The 21,384-nt window shown below is 33.7% G+C and overlaps 1 protein-coding gene across 4 annotated transcripts in view; it reads left to right on the top strand.

Annotated features, from left to right (window-relative positions):
* The window catches only part of UBE3A (ubiquitin protein ligase E3A), a 155,087-nt gene that overhangs the window by 59,461 nt on the left and 74,242 nt on the right, over positions 1 to 21,384 (top strand). For all 4 annotated transcript variants that reach the window (XM_087428807.1, XM_014781030.2, XM_004421913.3 and 1 more), the window contains 6 exons: positions 1,255 to 2,501; positions 11,757 to 11,901; positions 14,712 to 14,917; positions 15,554 to 15,718; positions 16,862 to 17,017; positions 17,114 to 17,187. In XM_087428807.1, coding sequence (XP_087284933.1) covers positions 1,255 to 2,501; positions 11,757 to 11,901; positions 14,712 to 14,917; positions 15,554 to 15,718; positions 16,862 to 17,017; positions 17,114 to 17,187 — 1,993 coding nt within the window. The remainder of the gene's footprint in view (positions 1 to 1,254; positions 2,502 to 11,756; positions 11,902 to 14,711; positions 14,918 to 15,553; positions 15,719 to 16,861; positions 17,018 to 17,113; positions 17,188 to 21,384) is intronic.

Consider the following 21,384-nt stretch of genomic DNA (forward strand, 5'->3'; position numbering starts at 1 on the left):
GTTTTGCCTTGTCTTGTAAGAAGGTATTATAATTTTTTCCAATTAAAATAATGGGAAATGAGCTTCCAGTTAGCAATTTCATACTTTTCAGGAAGAGATTCTAATGTTAACAGAAAATGACTATATATCCTTACTAGACAAACCTGAGGATTAGTTCTTAAAGAATTAAGGCCCATAAAAGAAACTCTAGGGGCTGCACTGGTGGCGTGGTGGTTGAGTTTGTATGCTCTGCTTCGATGGCCCATGTTTCACAGGTTCACATCTCAGGCGTAGACCTATGCACTGCTTGTCAAGCCAAGCTGTGGCAGGTGTCCCACATGTAAAGTAGAGGAGGATGGGCATGGATGTTAGCCCAGGGCCAATCTTCCTCAGCAAAAAGAGGAGGATTGGCAACAGGCGTTAGCTCAGGGCTAATCTTCTTCACCAAAAGAAAAAAGGAGCTAGTTTTAATATATAGTATATTAAATTTAAATTTAATATTATATTACTGTATATAATGTAAATATACATTAAATTTAGTATACTTGTTTTAATATACAGTATTCAGAAGTAGGACAAGAGCTCTTTTTAAAATAGGATGCTCAGGAAACCTTTATTAAAACCTGCCTTCTTAGTGTTTTGAGTATAGAGTACAGTCATGTGCCACATAATTGACATTTCAGTTGACAACGGATCGCATATATGACGGTGGTCCCATAAGATCACTACCATATAGCCTATGTGTGTAGTAGGCTATACCATCTAGGTTTGTGTAAGTACACTCTGTGATGTTCTCACAACGATGAACTAGCCTAACGATGCATTTCTCAGAACCTGTCTCTGTTGTTAAGTGACACATGACTGTAGTGAAATGAGTGAAATAAGGAAGAAACTTCTCAGAAGAATAGCAGTGTTTCTGCAAGGTTGTAAGAGGTGTATTTTGGTGAATCAGGACGTGATATCTTGGTTCATATTTACAATTAAAGCTGCATGTTAATATATTCCATGATTTTTAAAAGTGAATAAATCCTAATAAAAGCTATATATTATTGAAAGAATGGGGGAGGTTGTTGCTATTCATAGTTCATTGGAAAAAATAGGTAAACATAATATTTTGTTTGTTGAATCTAAGTATTAGATAACTTTTTTTAAAGTTGTAAATCAAATGATATTGAGTGCAAAATGACTGTTTTACTTTTCACTAGAATTTATTAAAACAAAGGAAACATACATATATTATGAAAATAAATATTCTTTTTTCCTCTAATTTTCTAGATGTGACTTATCTAACAGAAGAGACAGTATATGAAATTCTTGAATTATGTAGAGAGAGAGAGGATTATTCCCCTTTAATCCGTGTTATTGGAAGAGTTTTTTCTAGTGCTGAGGCATTGGTACAGAGCTTTCGGAAAGTCAAACAACACACGAAGGAAGAACTGAAGTCTCTTCAAGGAAAGGACGAAGACAAAGATGAAGATGAAAAGGAAAAAGCTGCATGTTCTGCTGCTGCTATGGAAGAAGATTCAGAAGCATCTTCCTCAAGGATAAGTGATAGCTCACAAGGAGATAACAACTTACAAAAATTAGGCCCTGATGATGTGTCTGTGGATATTGAGGCCATTAGAAGGGTCTACACCAGATTGCTCTCTAATGAAAAAATAGAAACTGCCTTTCTCAATGCACTTGTATATTTATCACCTAATGTGGAATGTGACTTGACGTATCACAATGTGTACTCCCGAGATCCTAATTATCTGAATTTATTCATTATTGTAATGGAGAATAGAAATCTCCACAGTCCTGAATATCTGGAAATGGCTTTGCCGTTATTTTGCAAAGCAATGAGTAAGCTACCCCTTGCAGCCCAAGGAAAACTGGTTAGACTGTGGTCTAAATACAGTGCAGACCAGATTCGGAGAATGATGGAAACATTTCAGCAACTTATTACTTACAAAGTCATAAGCAATGAATTTAACAGTCGAAATCTAGTGAACGATGATGATGCTATTGTTGCTGCTTCAAAGTGCTTGAAAATGGTTTACTATGCAAATGTAGTGGGAGGGGAAGTGGACACAAATCATAATGAAGAAGATGATGAAGAGCCCATCCCTGAGTCCAGTGAATTGACACTTCAGGAGCTATTGGGAGAGGAAAGAAGAAACAAGAAAGGTCCTCGAGTGGACCCATTGGAAACTGAACTTGGTGTTAAAACTCTGGATTGTCGAAAACCACTTATCCCTTTTGAAGAGTTTATTAATGAACCACTGAACGAAGTTCTAGAGATGGATAAAGATTATACTTTTTTCAAAGTAGAAACAGAGAACAAATTCTCTTTTATGACATGTCCCTTTATATTGAATGCTGTCACAAAGAATTTGGGATTATATTATGACAATAGAATTCGCATGTACAGTGAACGAAGAATCACTGTTCTCTACAGCTTAGTTCAAGGACAGCAGTTGAATCCATATTTGAGACTCAAAGTCAGACGTGACCATATCATAGATGATGCACTTGTCCGGGTAAGTTGGGCTATTGTTTAAAAGTTAGTACTAGATCAGATACCTACTGATGGGGAGATTGTGATACAGTTCAGTGAATTCATTTTATAAGTAACTCTGAAAAAAAGAAATATGGTATATAGCATAAGAACACATGGACATTTTTTATTGTAAGTATAAGTATTATACTTTTGTTGTTCCTGTCCAAGTTTATAAATGTGTTCCACAAAGTATTGGTTGTCTTGTATAATGACACTCTCTGTTTGAAAAAGAATAGATTTTCTATTCTTGACAGCTAACCCCAGTACTTTCTCCATTCAGAAGAGAAGTGGACGTTGGGAAAAGACCAGAGCACAAGAACAAGGGGAATGTGGAGATACCTAATAATAAATATGAATGTTAAGACTTAACTGGGAGAAGTGGTACAATAAAACCACACCATAAAATAATAAGTGATATCCAAAAATTCCATTATGTAAAATTTAGAATTGCATCATTATGAAGTTGATGAAGTGACCTGGGCAGGTTGGTGCATGCTGCTAGTACGAGTTCCTGCAAGGTCATTCAGAATGTCCCTGTATGGCACTGCCTGATTGTGGTAGTTTCGTCCCACTTAAATATCTGTACAGACTACTCTGGGTCTTGGGGTTGGTTGGAACTTCTGGGAAAACTTTAGCAGCCATTCCAGGACTCTTGTGACTAACGGTGCCTGTATCATCAACCCAATCCAGGGAGATTAAGCTGGGAGAATACTGGGAACACGAGTACCCTCCTTCTAACTTCCTGTTTCTCTGGATAGGTTGCCTTGTGTTCATTCCTTCCCTCCAAGGAAATAAGAATTTTAGTGCTCCCATTCAAGAATGTAGGCCTGGCTAGAAGACAGAAACCAATTGCCCATCACATTGTACCAAAATTTTCATTTGTCATAGGGTACTTTATCACAGAGTTTTATTGTATTCATACTGTTAGATACCCCCTTCATTGCTAGTTCTTTTTCATCACTTCAAGTAAAATTTACTATCAACTAAAATTAAGATATGATCAACCTTCTGTACTAATAAAGGACAAGATCCGATGACATAGACTACTAGGAAATAGTGATATTTATTTTAAAATATATTTAGTTTTAGAATGGATTTGTCTAAATGTGAGAATTCATGAAACTAAACCAGTGGAAAAAGTTGTTTGCCATGTCAGAAATTTGAAAGTTGCAAAGGTTCTGTGCCTCTTTTCTTTGTTACTGGTTTTTAAAAATACCCAATATGTTTATACTGTTGAAGAAAGAGTCTACATTATTTAGGCAGCTCAGGCAGTTTTTCAGCAGAGACAGAAAGGGACATTAACTGCTTGGAGTGATTATCATTGCTTGCTTTCTGGTGCCCTTTTTATTTTACTTATGTAGTTTTGAACTATATGAATAATTAATATACTTAACTGAGCATCAGGCAGCTGGCAACTTATTTTACATACTTGAACATAATGGTAAAGTATCGGATAAGGACTGAGTGCTGTTTTATGGAAAGCATGTTGAGGTCTATCTATGATTTTCCATTGTTGGAGCAGAACTACAAATCTGAAAACTTACACATTTTATGTTTGGCTCTTTGGTTTGATATCCTCTCATCTGCTTCCAGCAAAAGCTATGACTGGCCTTTAAAAAGCAATGAAATTACTCTATAAAATTCAATCCAGAGTTAAGAAAAAAGAAAATCCACCTTCTTTATCTGTCTTCTGCTCAGAAATCTACCCAGGTTTATTTTCCTCTCCCTTGCCCCGTTTTTCCCCTCCTGGTAAAGCAAGGCTAAGAACCAACAAAAGTTTAGGTACTTGTATACTTACTTTACTTTTAAAATTATCATCTAGGATTTTGAGGAAACAGTTAACCATTTTGGCTTATAAAGCCTTCCTTTAAGCAGATGTTAGGGTAAAATGAACTGTGAGCTTTTTAATTATGCTAGCAAATTATTTTTTAGTGAGTTCTGCTTAATTATATCAAAACAGAATACTATGATTTGACCTATTATAAATCAGGATTCACTAGATAATATCTGTACTTGAATATTACAGTCCACAAAAGCAGTTCACTTTAGAAATCTTGTGTGTGAGGCACTTTGCCAAGCAGTAGAGATATAAAGATGAATCATGACTACTGAGAAACTTCTTACGGGCTCTGAATGCTTGCACTAAGCAGACTTCACTCTTAACTTTCTTCTTTTCTTTTTTTTTAAATAACAATGTGAAAATGTTAGAAAAATAAGCATCAAAATAGGTCTTGGAAGTCAAATTGATAATCTGCCTATTATTTTTGAAATATTCATAGCAGGTGATGATTATGATAGTTATAGTATTTTAGTCATAAAAAGTAGAAGGTTTACAACAAAAAGTAGTTTAAGGTCATCCTCTGAACTCTAAAAAAATACTGATGGATTTTCAACATCTTATTCCCCAAGGATCTCCTTTGCTTTTTTTAAGCCTTATTCTTCCTTTTATATCACAGTTTCACAAATGAAACAAACCTATTGACCACTTTCATATGACCTGCTAATTTTGAACTGCAGAGTAGGGTCGAGAAGAGAAGAGGAAATGAGAAACTTGGCGGCAAGCTCAATATTAATAATTACATAATTAAGGTTATAGGATCCCAACCTTTAAGAGCTAAAAGGAGTCTTGGAATTCATCAACTCATTAGTTTATAAATGAGGCCCAGAAAATAGTGAGTACGTATATGATACTCTTGAGTATGTTTTCTATTGGGTCTTAACAGTTATTCATTGTAAGACTGACTAGCTTAGAGGGAGAGAGGGGGTAGTAACTTCAATTAATAATTATAGTTTTTTTTTTAAAGAAAAATATGTGTATTACTTTCATTTACCATGTAATTCAAACCAGACTAGCAAATTGTTTCCTAACTTGAGTTTTTAGAGGAACTGTCTTTGATAACAACAGAATTAATGTTTACAGTATTTTATCGAACCTAAGATACCGTTGATTGTAGGACACGCTATTATTTTATTACTACTGAAAAAGAAAAAATGCCGCCATTTAGTTGTCAGATGCTATCTGAAATCAGGATTTTCTGAAATCCTGATTTCAGAAATGTTGAAATGTGAAAACTAAAAAGTGAATTTTAGAATCAATGAAATATAAAATATAAGTTGTCTTTCCACAAATAGATATCTCAGAATTGTTTAAGAACTAACCCCACATCATTAAGTTACCGGAATATTTCCCCCTAGGACTTATTTTCACTTTTTTTTGTTGTCGTTCCTTAGGAAATAGTACAGTGATAAACATGAACTCAGAACTCAGCTTCTGTTTGAATGAAAACAGTCCTAACGTGATGGAGTTTTTACAATATTTTACTAATAACATTTATCTATTGGTATGATCTTTTAAAAATAGATAATTTGTCATTTTTCTTAGACAAAGCATTCTCAAGGGAAGAGGGTATAAAAAATTTTTTTTAAATTACTTTTCATGTTAGGAGATTGGAGTATGAGTAGCATGGAAGAAGACAGTATTGCCATCTATTAAGTGCCCCAGCTGCCTTCACATCTTGAATGGGAAATTTGTTTTTTTTTTAAAAAACCCAAAAAACCAAAGTTCTAGAGATTCAGATTAGGAGCTCTGATATGGAGCCTAGGAATCTATATTTCTGGTGATACCCCCAGATATTCTGACAAAGCCAGACTGCAAACCAGTATTTGGGAAGATGGCTGTTGGTACAGTTTGTGTATACATATGTGTTGAGGCTGTTTTTATATACAAGTACATATTTAGGAAACTTGCAGGCTTTAAGAGGATGATGAGGATAGCAGGCTTAGAATAGGGGTTGATGGTGGTGTGAGACTTGGTTCAGATGAGTCAGGGAGCCCCAGAATTTTGAGTAGAAATGTAAAGACCAAAATGAATGGCTGAGATGAGAATTGGATAGGAATGTCCAAAAATATGAATTAGAGCAGATAAAGGTGTTAGGCACAAATGAAAAGCCCTGCTATATCAAGAAGTTCTGCTTAATCCTCTCAAAATCACTCACCTGTTTTTGGGGGCCTCTGACAGCACTGTCTAACCCAGGCTCCAGTATTTTCATTGGCAAACACCCTTAGTTATTATTGAAACATCACTTGCTGCTTTATTTATCAATTGACCTGTAGTGCTTTAGGAGTAAGATTATTCTATGCTGTTCTGGGTATGGTTAATTGTATCTTATTCATTCATTATATTGTGCTTAATGCAATGACCATTATGATTTATTCTAATTGAAATTAAGAACTTCATGCTTGATGTATGTTCTCAAAGTAGAGTCAGAGAATGAAGTAGATCTGCATAGCTTTCAGGACCATATACTAATTTAAAACAATGAAACTTGCTAAACTCCTTAGTGTTATGTGTGAGAAAAACGAAACTCAGCGAGAATTAATGGCAGAATTGGAAGTAGAACTCAGGGTTCCTGATCTCACAGGCAGATGTGATTGTGTGATGTGGCTCTTACCCCAACAGCTAAGCTTTGTTTTTAAGGTATAAAAAACATTCCTTCATCTGTTTATAGAGAAATGAAAAAATGAAATGTATCTGAATAATCTAAAAATCCCATTCTGGTCAGTAGTTTAAATGTACTCACTAGCAAAGTGTTTAACCATAGAGTCTAATAAGTTAACTGAAATAGTTTAAGCCAGCCATTCTTAGGGATCTTAGGCATGCTTAAGTATTAGGTCTGTTTTATCTGAATAGTACTATATCAACTTAAATATTCATACCATTAAGGAATTTTTTTCAACTATGGATAAGGATGGATTTGACATGAGTAATAGTCTGGAATACTATAAAATTTTAAAGGATGGGATTTTCTTTTTGACTCTTGTTAAATCTGGCAAGTATGATATTTTTATATTGAGATGTCATCCTACCTAGGTATTCTGAGAATACTTTGATATCAGGTCAATTTTTTAAAAATGATCTCTCTAGGATTTCATCATCATGGCCAGTTAAAAGTTCAGAAATTGAAAATCGTTTTATCCAACAATTGATGAAATCAAGAGTCTTAGAAGAGGAAGTCATATAAGGAAGAGGTAGATGTCATTACATCCCATCTATTTTTGTTTATTTTTTCCCCAGTAATCTGTCTTTTGCCAGTCTCCGTATTAAATTAATACAAAATACACCCTACTTTAAGAAAACACATATAAAACTCTAGGTCTGTATACTAAATGAATTCAATTCAAGGATGCATACAAATTCTCCTTTTCAGAATATTCACTGACATTGCCAGTTCTTCCAATTTCCAAACATCCTACTGCATTCAAGACAGCTTTTGATTTTAAAAATTCAGTTTTAAATGGTAAATTATATAAAGGGATATACCTTTACAATTTAATTCTTAAATCATTCTCTAATTGAACACTGGGTTGGAAGTGGTTTTTTTAAAAAAAAAAAATAAATGCAGCCCCTTAATAATGGCCTTCATCAAAATGATTATTGCTAAATTTTGCTATATGTTTGTTACCACAATTTAAAGTAAATTTTTTAAAAATGTAGGCCATCCATGTATATGTAAATGATACAGTATTTTACAGAACGACATATGTATCTGAGAATGATAATATAAAATAATGGCAAATTTTCATCGGCAGGATTCAGTTGCCACCTATTCAAATTATTCTTTTTGCATATTTACATTTGAATGCACTCTGATTCTGAAAGTAATATATATATATAGTAAAAAAACATGAAAAATACAGAAAAGCATAAAGAAGAAAATAAAAATCACTCATAATTTTAAAAAAGATTGTTGCTAGTCATTGAGGAGAGGCAATAAAGCATAGTAGTTAAGAGCATGCTGCCTGGATTAGAATTTCTGTTCTACCATTTACTAACTTTGACTTGAGCAAGTTATTGAACTTGTTATTACTTCCGAGTCTCCATCTGTAAATTGAGGTTAGTAATACTACCAACCTCATATGGTTGTTGTGAAAATTAAATAAGTTGATATATTTAAAGTGCTTAGAATAGTGCCCTGGCACTTAAGTGCTATATGTTATTGTTGTATTGTTATTACTCGAATATTTTTGTTCTATAATATCTGGGTTGTTAGGTTTTCAGGCAAGCCTGAAAAAAATTTTAGAACCAATAAAATAAAAGTAACAATAACAAGAGCTAGTATTTATAAGGAATTTGTTGTATGGGGAGTTCATCTAAATGCTTCACATATATTATTTATTAATACGTTATTCTCATTTTACAGATGAAACTAAAGCAAAGAGAAGGGAAGTTACATGTTTCCAGTTATCATAATAGAACATATTGCACTAAATTCTTTTGACACTCAAGTTGGGGAGGGGAGAGTGGAGATTGTTGGGAATGGACAGATAATATTTTATTAAGAATGAAGGTAAATTTGCTTCCTTTTGCCATATGAAATGTCTCAAGTGGAGCTAAGACTAGAACATAGGGCCTCTGAATCCTGTAGAAATTCTACACCAGATCCTTTAAAAGGTGTCAGTCACATTTATATAGAGTCGGCTCTCATTTATGAATGTTAATGAGGAAGAGCTGTAGGAAGCATACTCGAAATATCAGATAATCATTTTTTCTCATCTTGGAATACATTATACATGATAGAAGCAGGTTTGTCTTTGTGTTGTAAAGGCATATATAAAGAACAACAACATTCCTTTAACACCTAGACAAGTGGGAACCGGGAGAAGGAAACTAGGAATGGGTTCCATGGCAATATGGGATGTTGGCATGATGGGAAAACCACATTTGAACCACATTTGAGCTTAGCATGTTACTTCTAATTTAGTCCTCAGAATTTTTTATATTCTGTGGCTTGAAACAGATTTCCAAGTGGAACTATTTTTGTCCCCCAAGTTTATTTTCAATATTAGGACAAGGCCAGAAAGTCAAATTGTGAATCTTTTATTCAAAGAGGAAAGTTGTGTTAAAAGGTAACGACATGGTGTGTTATCTTAATAATATTGCCCACTCTAGAACTCTTTCTCATATAGTCTTTTTTTTTGTGAGGAAGGTTAGCTCTGAGCTAACATCTAATGCCCATCCTCCTTTTTTTTGCTGAGGAAGATTGGCCCTCCATGGCTAACATCCATGCCCATCTTCCTCTACTTTATATGGGACGCCGCCACAGCATGGCTTGACAAACGGTGCATGGGTGCACGCCCCGGATCCAAACCCGCGAACCCCAGGCCACCAAATCGGAGCGGGCACACTTAACCGCTGAGCCACCAGGCTGGCCCCTCATATATTCTTATTAAGCCTTCACCTTGCAGTATGAAGAGTACTACCCTTTTTTTTCCTTTGCTGATGAGTCAACTGAGGCTTAACTGAGTCACTTGCAAAGTTCAGAGGTTAAAAGTTATGTGACAGTTGGTACTAGTACAGAGTATTCTGACTTAATCTTTCCACAACAACACTCTGTTTCAAAAGTAAATTATCATAACATAACTGGCATGAAAATGATTTTGTAAATGTTATAGACCACTGTTGTACAGGTCAAACATTCTTTAAAGCTCAAGATTCTAAATTCACAGAATCATAGAATCCACATGTTGAAGATATCCAGAAACTCATTTTGGCCTTTGTTCTTAAAACGTTCTTGACTGCAACCCCTAGTAAGAGATACTTTACATAGCATCCCAGTACATGCATGTATATCTGTCTGTACATATAATTGAAACAGAAGTTTTACAAAACAATAGATGCCGTTACTATGTGGAATACATTCTAATTTTTTCCTGCACTGTTGGTTGCAAACCACTAATGAATTGGACTCCCCACTAATGAGTTGCATTTGACAGTTTGAAAAACATTCATCTAGGGTAACTGACCAGATTTATAAATTTATGAGACTTTCTTTTTATAGATACACTTAGAATTTCGAAACTAGTGCTGTTACTTAAAGTATTCGCTTTAGGACTATAGTATGCTTATTCCAATGATGTTTCTGTTGCTCAAAACCATTTTTAAAATTCTAGTTGGAATAGTTGCAATAACCTAAACACTCTTAAATATTGTGTTTTGGCAAATTTTTTATTTTTTTAACAGCCAGAGGGCACTTAAGTGAATTTAGCAAATAAGACACATAATCAATTAGGCATGCTGTTAGTAAGTTTCAGATACATAAAACAACAAACAAATTGCAGTATAATTATTTCACATTAGAATCTAATGTTGATTTGATGATTAATCTCATAATGACTGAGATTAATCACTGTATATTCATTATTCTATAGATACAAAAAAGTATTTGGTAAAGATTTATAGTTGAAATGCTAGATACTAGAGTTTCATAACTGTTAGTAAGAAGTTAAAGCTAAAGATATGAGCAAGCGTATGTCTCATCTGCTTTCAAAAAAAAGTGGATATGTGTTCTAATCAATTAAAAAGTGACGGTTTATACTAAGTGATATTATAAGACCATAAACTGCTTCCCTGTTTATCCAATGTATTTTTCTTTTTCTTTCTTTTCTTTTTTTTTTTTTTGTGAGGAAGATCAGCCCTGAGCTAACATCTGTTGCCAATCCTCCTCGTTTTGCTGGGGAAGATTGGCCCTGGGCTAACATCTGTGCCCATCTTCCTCCACTTTATATGGGATACCGCCACAGCATGGCTTGACAAGTGGTGCGTCGGTGCATGCCTGGGATCCAAACCTGCGAACCCCGGGCTGCCGAAGCGGAGTGCGCGCACTTAACCGCTTGCACCATCTGGCCGGCCCCCCAATGTATTTTTCTTAATTGAAATTATTTTATTTATGGCTTAATTGATATTAAGGCTTAATTCTTGAATTTCTATTCTAATAAACATAAAGAACTACTAGCGAACAGTTTTGAAGTCACACTTCCATACTCCATTGTTTTTGCTGAAATGATTTAGTTTGAGTAGTCACTTAGGCATTTTGCTGTCTTGACTTCTTTCCATGTCCTAACCTTACAGCCCAGGTTTGTTATACACAAGTAACAGAAAATCTAATTCTGATTGTCTACTATGTATTAATTTCATAACAAATCAGTACTGAGAAAGTAACCCTTTTACAATTCTATTTCTTTTCTGTCCCTTTTTTGCATGAGACTGGATCTTTGCCTGCATTGGCCTTTTACCAGTTTGTTTCCTGTTTCCATTTAAAAAAAAAAAAAAATCAGTATCTTTTATTTACTCCCTAGCCCTACTCCTTGTTTTTATTTTGCTTCTCCTTATTTTTATTTTGCTTTCATGCTAATACTAGCAGTCATTTTCTTTTCACTTTATCTTTTCACTCACTAGCTAGAGATGATCGCTATGGAAAATCCTGCAGACTTGAAGAAACAGTTGTATGTGGAATTTGAAGGAGAACAAGGAGTTGATGAGGGAGGTGTTTCCAAAGAATTTTTTCAGCTGGTTGTGGAGGAAATCTTCAATCCAGATATTGGTAAATATTTTAGTGATATGATCATGGTGTCATATCTTTTTGAATTAAGAATTTGTTTACCTAGGTTTGTAAATATTCTCAGTTATGAAGAGCAACAGAAGAAGGTTGTGGTGTGGATTATCTAGAATCACAGATAATGACTTAATTTGTGGTTTTGGGGGGCTCATTTGTATCAGTCATTTATTCAAGTTCTTATTTAGATCACTTAGCCAAATATTCTAATATAGGAAATTATCTCTTAGGTAAATGAAATTGAAAACACTTTAAAATGGTACGTTGGAACTATTGAAGGACTACTTTGCTCTTTTTAGTGTAAAACATCAAGTAGCGTTTCTGAAACGAGTTTCACAGAACAATGGTCTGAAGAACATTGAGAATGTCTCAAAAGTCTGTCATACTCAAAGTTCGGAAACACTCGCTGATATCAAATTAATTAGGTTTATGTGCTACAGGATTTCTTGGGGCTTAATATTGTAATGTTTTCACAAACTTTTTGAACTTCAGAACCCTTTTTCCACCCTGCATCTAATAATATTTGCCTCCCAGAAGGGTTTTCATTGAACACAGTTTGGGAAAGACTGATCTGCGTATGGCAGTCTGAAAGTGAAGGATTTGAGTTTTACTGATAGACAAAGTGATAGACACAGTAGGCAAAGTAGAACACAGAAAATACTATAGCTTCTTGGATAGTGTACTAACTGGCTAATTCTGAACTGATTCAGTTTCTGCAATATAACTACTTGGTTACCAAGTTTGCTTACTTTTAAAACTGAATGCATAACAATTAGAGGAAAAGGTTTCCACTAAAGGTACCATCAGAATTGTGAAGAAAGCAGCATAGAGTATTGCAGATCATTTCCCTTAAGCGTGAAAATTGAGCTGTTACAGCCTGTTGATGCTCAGTATGTATGTTGAATTGATTTTTCTGTTACTATTTTTCATCAGTCATATATGTACATACATATGTAAATGGAAGTAGACATTTTGAGTTCATGACTTAAATACAGTTAGGGTAAAACTATATCTGTATTCTAGCTAATGTTTACTAGTAATCAGAAGGCTATGTCATTTGTTCAAGTAAACCAAGACACAGAAAACCATGCTCTTTTTGAGATAGAAATTAATTTATAAGCTTCATAAGTTTGGTAAACCTTGTCTCTAGGTTCTGATCTATCTAGAAATGTTAAACATTAGCCATAAAGTATACTTACATTGTATGCAGAAATACTTTTAAGAAAGAACATGTATTAAACAGTTCCACTTGATAGTAAGGTAATTGAAATAATGGCACTAGAAATGTCAAATGGGAATATTTTAGAAGAGCCACTGGTGCTTTCCTGCCAGAGACCTGAGAAAAATGTGCCCAAAATGGAATCTCCTTGGACTTCAAAATTATCATCTTTCATGCACAGAGATGAGAATAGTGACCTGTGTGATTTATTGTCTGATTAATTTGTAGTTTATTGCTCTTGAGACCAAGGACATAGATTTGTGAGCTCTCATCAAATTTTTTGATTAATTATAATTATTTTCAACTATTCTTGACCCTGTTAATACCTTATTTATAACTAAATGAAGTTTCTAGCACTTCAGTGAATGTTAATGTTATAACTTAGGTCTGTAAAAAAAATTTAGATCTAAACTGTGAAATTCAGGTATGAATTGGACAATTTTCAAACTTATTTTATGAGCATTAAATTGCATTAGAAAAATATAGCTTACTTTATGCTCTTATGATTAAGGGGACATTTTTAAGTTCCTTTTATATTTAACTTTAAATGTGAAAACGAAGAAACATTTTTAAAGCTGTCAAAATTCTTAAAAATTAATTTATTCATGTGCTATATTTATTTTTAAAGTTTGTTCTATTGGAAATTCCCCCTTTTTTCAGACCTAATTCTTAAAATATTTTCATTAGGTTTCATAGTAGCAACTGAAAAACATTTTAATAAAAAAGAAAAAAGTTGTAAATTCAATTAAAATTATCATATAACCTTTTCCTAAGATGTTCATCTAAAGGGAAAATGATAATTCTGCCTTAGTAATGGTTATTCAGATAGGTAAAACCAAAGATTCCTATTTTAAAATGAGTGATATAAAAAAGATCTCCAAGCTTGGGTTTTGAATAGTGAAGACCATGTGAAACTGAAAGAAGACTACAAATACAAACTACTATTGTTTTACTTACTGGCTCACAATTAATGTGTATATTAAATAGCTTTGGATTTTGGACATAATTTAAGTTTATCGAGTTTATCTAAGTTTATGTACTTGGTGTCATCTGGCTTTGTTAGAAAGGTGCTAAAAAAACTTCATAGGACCATTGTGCAATTTTGAAAACAAAAACAAGCTTTTCCTTAATGAGATTCAATATTGTTTTTTAAAGCAGTGCATGTGGATTAAGTATGTTTTTATAAGTGAAACATTTTCCATGTATGATAGCTTTTTTCCTTTATTGCATTTATTTTCACCCATTCAGTGGATAAAGTGTGAATGCAAATTAACTTTTCATTTGTGTTAGTAGAAGATTAGAGAACTTGAATTCAATAAATATTTACTCTAACTTCTTGGGAAATGCCACGAAAATTGTGGATTACCTTGTTTCCTTGGCTTCTTAAAATTGTATACTACCACTTGCCATAATTTGTAACAGTTATATATTTGAACTTTGGTTTCTCAAGTGCTAATGTAATAGAGAAAAAAGTTTTTGTACATCTAATACATATAAGTTTACATACATAATTATGTTTATATTGTATTGTTCATCAGTCTAATAAAATTAATGTATTTTTAAAAATCATTTCTTATAGGTATGTTCACATATGATGAAGCTACAAAATTGTTTTGGTTTAATCCATCCTCTTTTGAAACTGAGGGTCAGTTCACTCTGATTGGCATAGTCCTGGGTCTGGCTATTTACAATAACTGTATTCTGGATGTACATTTTCCCATGGTTGTCTACAGGAAGTTAATGGGGAAAAAAGGAACTTTTCGTGACTTGGGAGACTCTCACCCTGTAAGTCTGTCATTTTTTTATGTGATCTTTCAGATTTCATTTAAAAGCAAAAATATAGTTTGATTTATATAAAAAAATTTAAAATTTTCATTTGGAATATTTATTAATATTTATACCTAGTAAGATAAAATTATTTTAATCTGTCTGAAGTACCCTGAACACTTAAAAACTCAACAGGGAAATTTTTTGTGTGTTGCTATCAGCAAGCAGGTTTTGTAAGATTGATTCTGCAGAAAAGTGTTTTTAAACATTTGGTTTGTTTTTTATTGAAATCATGTGAGAATGCCAGGTGACATCAGAGCTGCCCTGGGTAAGGGGCTTGGTGGCTACAGTTAGTGTATCTGTTTCTCTCGCAAGCCCCTCCCTAACTGTGAGACACCCCTGAGGTTCTCATAGAACACAGTGTGAAATCTGTTGCTAAGCTGGTTGTGTGGAGTTTCTCAGTAGAGAAGGGTACATCATCCATGACTAACAATCTTTCTTTCATTTCTATATTGTAAACTATTTGGGGGATAAGAGGGATACTATATATGTTTTAATTCTTATCATCAATTTTTTTTTTCTTCCAAGAAGAGTGATACAGACTGGTATTTTGTAGTTCTATAGTAGCCTTAATTTTCCATTTCTGATTGTTAGGTTCTATATCAGAGTTTAAAAGATTTATTGGAGTATGAAGGGAATGTGGAAGATGATATGATGATCACTTTCCAGATATCTCAGACAGATCTTTTTGGTAATCCAATGATGTATGATCTAAAGGAAAATGGTGATAAAATTCCAATTACAAATGAAAACAGGAAGGTAATACATGTTTTTATATCGTCATTGTCTTCGTCACTTTATTAACAAAATTTGAAAGCATATATGCTTGTAATTTTTAAAGAAGTATCTAATATAGTCAATACAGAGACCAAAGAAATCAAGTAACCAAGTAAATGAAAATGAATGTAAATGAAATAGCCACCGTTTTCTATTGGGTTTAAGCTGATGTGAGAGCACATAGTTGGGCACTAAACCCTTTTTAGACAAACAGGACAGGAGTAGGAGATAGCGAATGACTCAGTGTGTCTGTAATATAAAGAAGAAGCAGAGTGTTTCTCATATTAGGCTATAAAGGGTAGGGAAACAGGGATCTCATGAATAAGGTCTTTATCACCAAACAAATAGTAATTGCATTTAATGTACACAGATATATATGTGACTTAAATACACTTCTGAAAAGTATTCTTTTATTCTTTAAGTCAGATTTGTGTTTTCTGTTGACTAGAAAAGTATGCATCTAGAAGCAGCAGGGAATAACCCAGAATATAATAGGAAAATTATGATAAATATATAATAAACCTTTGAGAAACATGTTTATATTAATATAATTTTTGATAAAATATTATACTCACTAAGAATACAGAGTACATTGTCCTTTTATGATTTGGTACAACAGCTTATGTATCAGGTAAAACACCAACATTTTTGCTGAACTGGATACAGTAGGCAGCTTCCCAAATATTCTAGAATAGAAAACATGAGACTCCCTGGTTTGCTCAAATCCAGTACATTACATTCTATTAAAAATGTTAGCTTTTATAAATAGATGTATGCATGGTTTAAATGTCTCCGTGTTTGCGCACCTAGTTGAGGGAACCTCAAAATTGTGTTGAAGCCCAGCTTTTATATTCAGTCTTGTTTAATATAATATCAAAGTGAAACATATATATTATTAGTCTATGTACATGGCCTTTTTACAGTTTAATATTGGCTGTCGCAGAGAGCTGTGAAACTGTTAAAGGTATTTTCCTTTGAATGTGTGAAGTTTGAATTTTTGAAAACATTCTTGGATGTGTTTTCTTTGGGAAAATAAAAACAAAAAAGCTATGCAGCCTAGTAGCTTGTTGTGTTTTGTTTGTATAGCATATTATAAGAAGTTCTTGTGGTTAATGTTTTCTGCAGGAATTTGTCAATCTCTATTCTGACTACATTCTCAATAAATCAGTAGAAAAACAGTTCAAGGCTTTCCGGAGAGGTTTTCATATGGTAACCAATGAATCTCCCTTAAAGTACTTATTCAGACCAGAGGAAATTGAATTGCTTATATGTGGAAGCCGGGTAAGAAAGCAAGTGTCTGCAAAAGTATCATGTATTGATTTATTGTTTGTGATGGTGTGGTACAGAAGATGTTAAAACATTTTCTTGAATTTGCAGAATCTAGATTTCCAAGCACTAGAAGAAACTACAGAATATGATGGTGGCTATACCAGGGACTCGGTTCTGATTAGGTGAGGTGCTTAATTCTTAAAAGGAAGATTTAATTCACCAAGGGGGGCGCGGTGTAGGGGGTGTGTGTGCTGTGTGCTTTATGCTTTATGGACCTTTGTCTCTAGGTACTACTTCCAAAATAAGCAAACTCACAAATTCTTAGGCTATAAGATTGGAAGTGTTTTTGTAATCCCCAGTTTTTATTGTTAATCTTGTGATTTATTTCCTGAAATGTTTTATGTAAGTCACATTTTCTTGTGCATTTGGGGTATAAATTATCTGATATTCTTAGTGATTTTGATTAGACTGTGTTTACTGCTGGTGAGAAGATGATAAAAATAGAACTACCACATCTGAATATTTCTCTTTTGAACTCTGTGTTTGTGAACTCTTACTTACCTACCCTGTATGAAGCACCTTTTCTGTCAATTGGTACATTCATTTAGTCCTTATGATCACATACCAAGATACGTAGTTAGTATTTCTCTTTGTCACATGAAGAAACTGAGCCTCAGATTCTCACAGAAAGAGGTAGAGATTCCCAATGTTATCTGCTTCCAAGCAGATGCTCTTGCTACTGTACTGTCTCTTTTTTGTACTATGTATCCAATCCTGAAAGACATAAGCTTCCTCCTCTCCTGTTGAGATGGGTAAAAGGGGACAAAGATGCCTTTTTGGCATCAACTGGAGGGGTGAGGTGAGATGGCATGTAAACAGATAACTTCTAGAGGTTGTCTTTGAAGATTACTGCTCTAAGACTCAAGTATGTGAACACCGGAATGAATAGCAACTGTATCTAGAAATAAATGTTATTTTATATTATTTTATGTTACATTATTTTCTTTTGTTCTTTATCCTGGTTTGTAGGAGGTTACTAATATCTCTTCTTTTTAGTACACCCTTGTTCATTTCTAGCAGCAGTCATGAACTTACTCTTAGCAACCACTATTCTGCTACTTGCTTGAAGTTTCAAGGGTAACCCATAAAAAGGTTGAGATAACATGACGATAGGAAAACCTCACTTGTGAGTCACAAGGAGTATCATGGGCAGTATCTCTGTTAGTGATATTATTCATCACAAATAGGACTTTGTAGCATCTTAATGTTTCCTTGAGAATAGTTAAGAATATCTTATGCTGTTCTCTTATGGAAAAATTATTTTTAAAATTATGGTCTTAATTTTATTTCCAGCTTTTATAAGAACGTAATTCCTACTTGATACATATTTTAAGATAACATGTGAATGCATGGTTTGAAGGGCAAGCTAGTACTATGTGAAATGACAGGGATATAGTAGCTTCCAACTCATTCTCACAGTTAATGATATTCTAAAAACCTTTTTAAACAAAATTCAACTTCTAAGTTTTGTCAACATAAATATGAAAGTATTAATTTGTTAAATAGAATCTACAGCTAGTAGGAAGTTGACGACTTAGAATAGTGATTACAATACCAAGAAAAAAATGGCAGTATTGGTAATTTGGTTGGTATTTATTTCATATAAAATATTCAGAATTCATTAAAATGAGTTGAATAAAAAACTTTGAAACTGTTAATACATTTCAACTGAAAATTAGCAGCGTAACATTTTGTATAATGTAAAGCACCACTGGAAATAATGATTTTAATTTTAAATATTTTAAAAAGATAATTCTACTAAAACTTTTGCCAATAATAAAATTAATGAAAATAAGTTATTGTTCCAAAAATAACCTTATATTTAAAACATGAACATTTAAAAGTATAGCATTAATAAAAACAAAGTATGAAAATGTTGAGTCACAAGCAAGTTTTTGTGTATGTTTTCCAGTTGCTGATAAAGCTCTCCCTGATTTCATTTGTTTGACTGCTAAGAGTCTTGGAGATATCTTTTCAAATTCTGCTCCCCCCTACTTTTTTGGGGTGAGAGGCAGGAACTGCAATTTTTTTTTAACTGATAGTTTCTGTTTCAAAAGCTTGATCAGATTCAGATTTGATCCATCCTTCCCTTTCACCCCCTGTTAATGTGATTAATTCCATTGAATTTTTTAATGTTATATCAGGCTGCCATTCCTAGATAAGTCCAACTTAGTTGTAGTCTGTTAGTTTATAAATAAGTTGTAGTCTGTTAGTTTATAAATATATTATTCTGTTTGTTTTGCTAACATTTTGTTAAGAGTTTTTTTATATATATTCATGAGGAATATTGACCTGTAATTTCCTTTTCTTGTATACATTTATCAGGTTTTCCTGCCCTCATATAATGAGTTGATAAGAGTACCCTTCTTTATTTTCAGAAATATTTGTTTAAGATTATTTTTTTCTTAAATATTTAATTGAATTCACCAGTGAGACTATCTGGGCCTGGAGAATTCTTTTGGAAAGATTTTTGTTTGTTTATTTTTTTAAATTTTATTTTGAAATAATTACAGATTCAATGGAATTTTTTTAAGTACAGGTTGGTCGTGTGTACCCTTCATTCATTTTCCCACAGTGGTAACATCTTGCATAACTATAGCACAATATCAAAATCAGGAAATTGATGTCGGTACAACCTATAGGTCATATTCAGATTTCATCAGTTTTTCATGCATGTGTGTATAGTTCTGTGCACTTTTATCACTTGTATATATTTGCATAACCACTACCATAATCAAAGTACAGAACTGTTTCATCACCAGAAGGCTCCCTTGTATTATTCCCTTATAGCCATACTCACACCCCTCCAGCATAATTCCCTTGAAATTTGTCATTGTTGTTGCATATATCAACAGTTCATTCCTTTTTATTGCTGCATGGTATTCCATGATACAGATGTACCACAGTTGGTTTAACCATTCAGCTGTTAAAAGGACACTTGAGTTGTCTTCAGTTTTTGACTATTAAGTATAAAGCTGCTATGAACATTTAGGCACAGATTTTTATGTGAACGTAGGTTTTCTTTTCTCTGGGATAAGTACCCAAGAGTGCAATCACTAGGCGTATAAGTGCTTGTTTAGTTTTTTAAGAAACTGCCAAACTACTTTCCAGAGTTGCTGTACCATTTTACATTTCCCTGGGTGATAGATGAGTGATTGTTTCTCCATATCATTGCCAGTATTTGGTGCTATCAAAATTATTGGTTTTTGTGTTTTTTTGTGAGGAAGATCAGCCCTGAGCTAACATCCGTGCCAATCCTCCTCTTTTTGCTGAGGAAGACTGGCCCTGAGCTAACATCTATTGCCAGTCCTCCTCCCTTTTCTCCCCAAAGCCCCAGTAGATAGTTGTATGTCAGAGTTGCACATCCTTCTAATTGCTGTATGTGGGACGCCGCCTCAGCATGGCCGGACAAGCAGTGCGTCAGTGGGCGGCTGGGATCTGAACCCGGGCTGCCAGTAGCGGAGCACACACACTTAACTGCTAAGCCACAGGGCCAGCCCCAAATTGTTAATTTTATCCATTTATCCATTCTGTTAGATATGCTGTGATATCTTATTGTGGTTTAATTTGAATTACCCTGTTGGCAGTGATGTGGAGTATCTTTTCATGATTTGCCATCTGCCTATTGTTTTTGTGGAAATGTCTGCTTTTTACTGTTGAACTTTGAGTTCTCTATATATTCTAGTCCTTTGTGAGGTATGTGGTTTGCAAATATTTTCTCCACTCTATCACTAGTCCTTTGATCTTCTTAACAGAATCTTTTGCATAGCAAGTTTTTAATTTTGATGAACTCTAATTTTTCCTTTTATGGATGATACATTTGATGTCAAATATGAAACTCTTGGCCTAGCCATAGGTCCTGAAGATTTTCTTCTATTTTTTTTTTTTTCCCTAAAATTTTATAGTTTTACATTTTACTTTGGAGTCTTTGGCCCATTTTGAGTTCATTTTTGTATAATATGAGAGATTTAAGTCAAAATTCACTTTTTTGCCAGTGGATATCCATTTGTTCCCATACAGTTTATTGCAAAGGCTATCCTTCCTTTGCTGTTATTTGTACCTTTGTCAAAAATCAGTTGGTAATGTTTGTGTGAATCTATTTCTGAATTCTCTCTGTCCTTACATTGATCTGTGTGCCTGTCCATCCTTCTGCCAGTACCACACGGTCTTTATTACCATAGGTATATGATAAGCATTAATGTCACATAGAGTGCTTACTCCCATTTTAAAAGAAAAATTTCTTTTCCAAATTATTTTAGCTACTCTTTGCTTTTCTATGTAGATTTTATATTCATCTTGTCTGTTTCTACAAAAAACCT

The sequence above is a fragment of the Ceratotherium simum genome, chromosome 3, assembly GCF_057802395.1.
Source record: "Ceratotherium simum simum isolate JZ-2026a chromosome 3, ASM5780239v1, whole genome shotgun sequence".
In the NCBI taxonomy this organism is placed as follows: domain Eukaryota; kingdom Metazoa; phylum Chordata; class Mammalia; order Perissodactyla; family Rhinocerotidae; genus Ceratotherium; species Ceratotherium simum.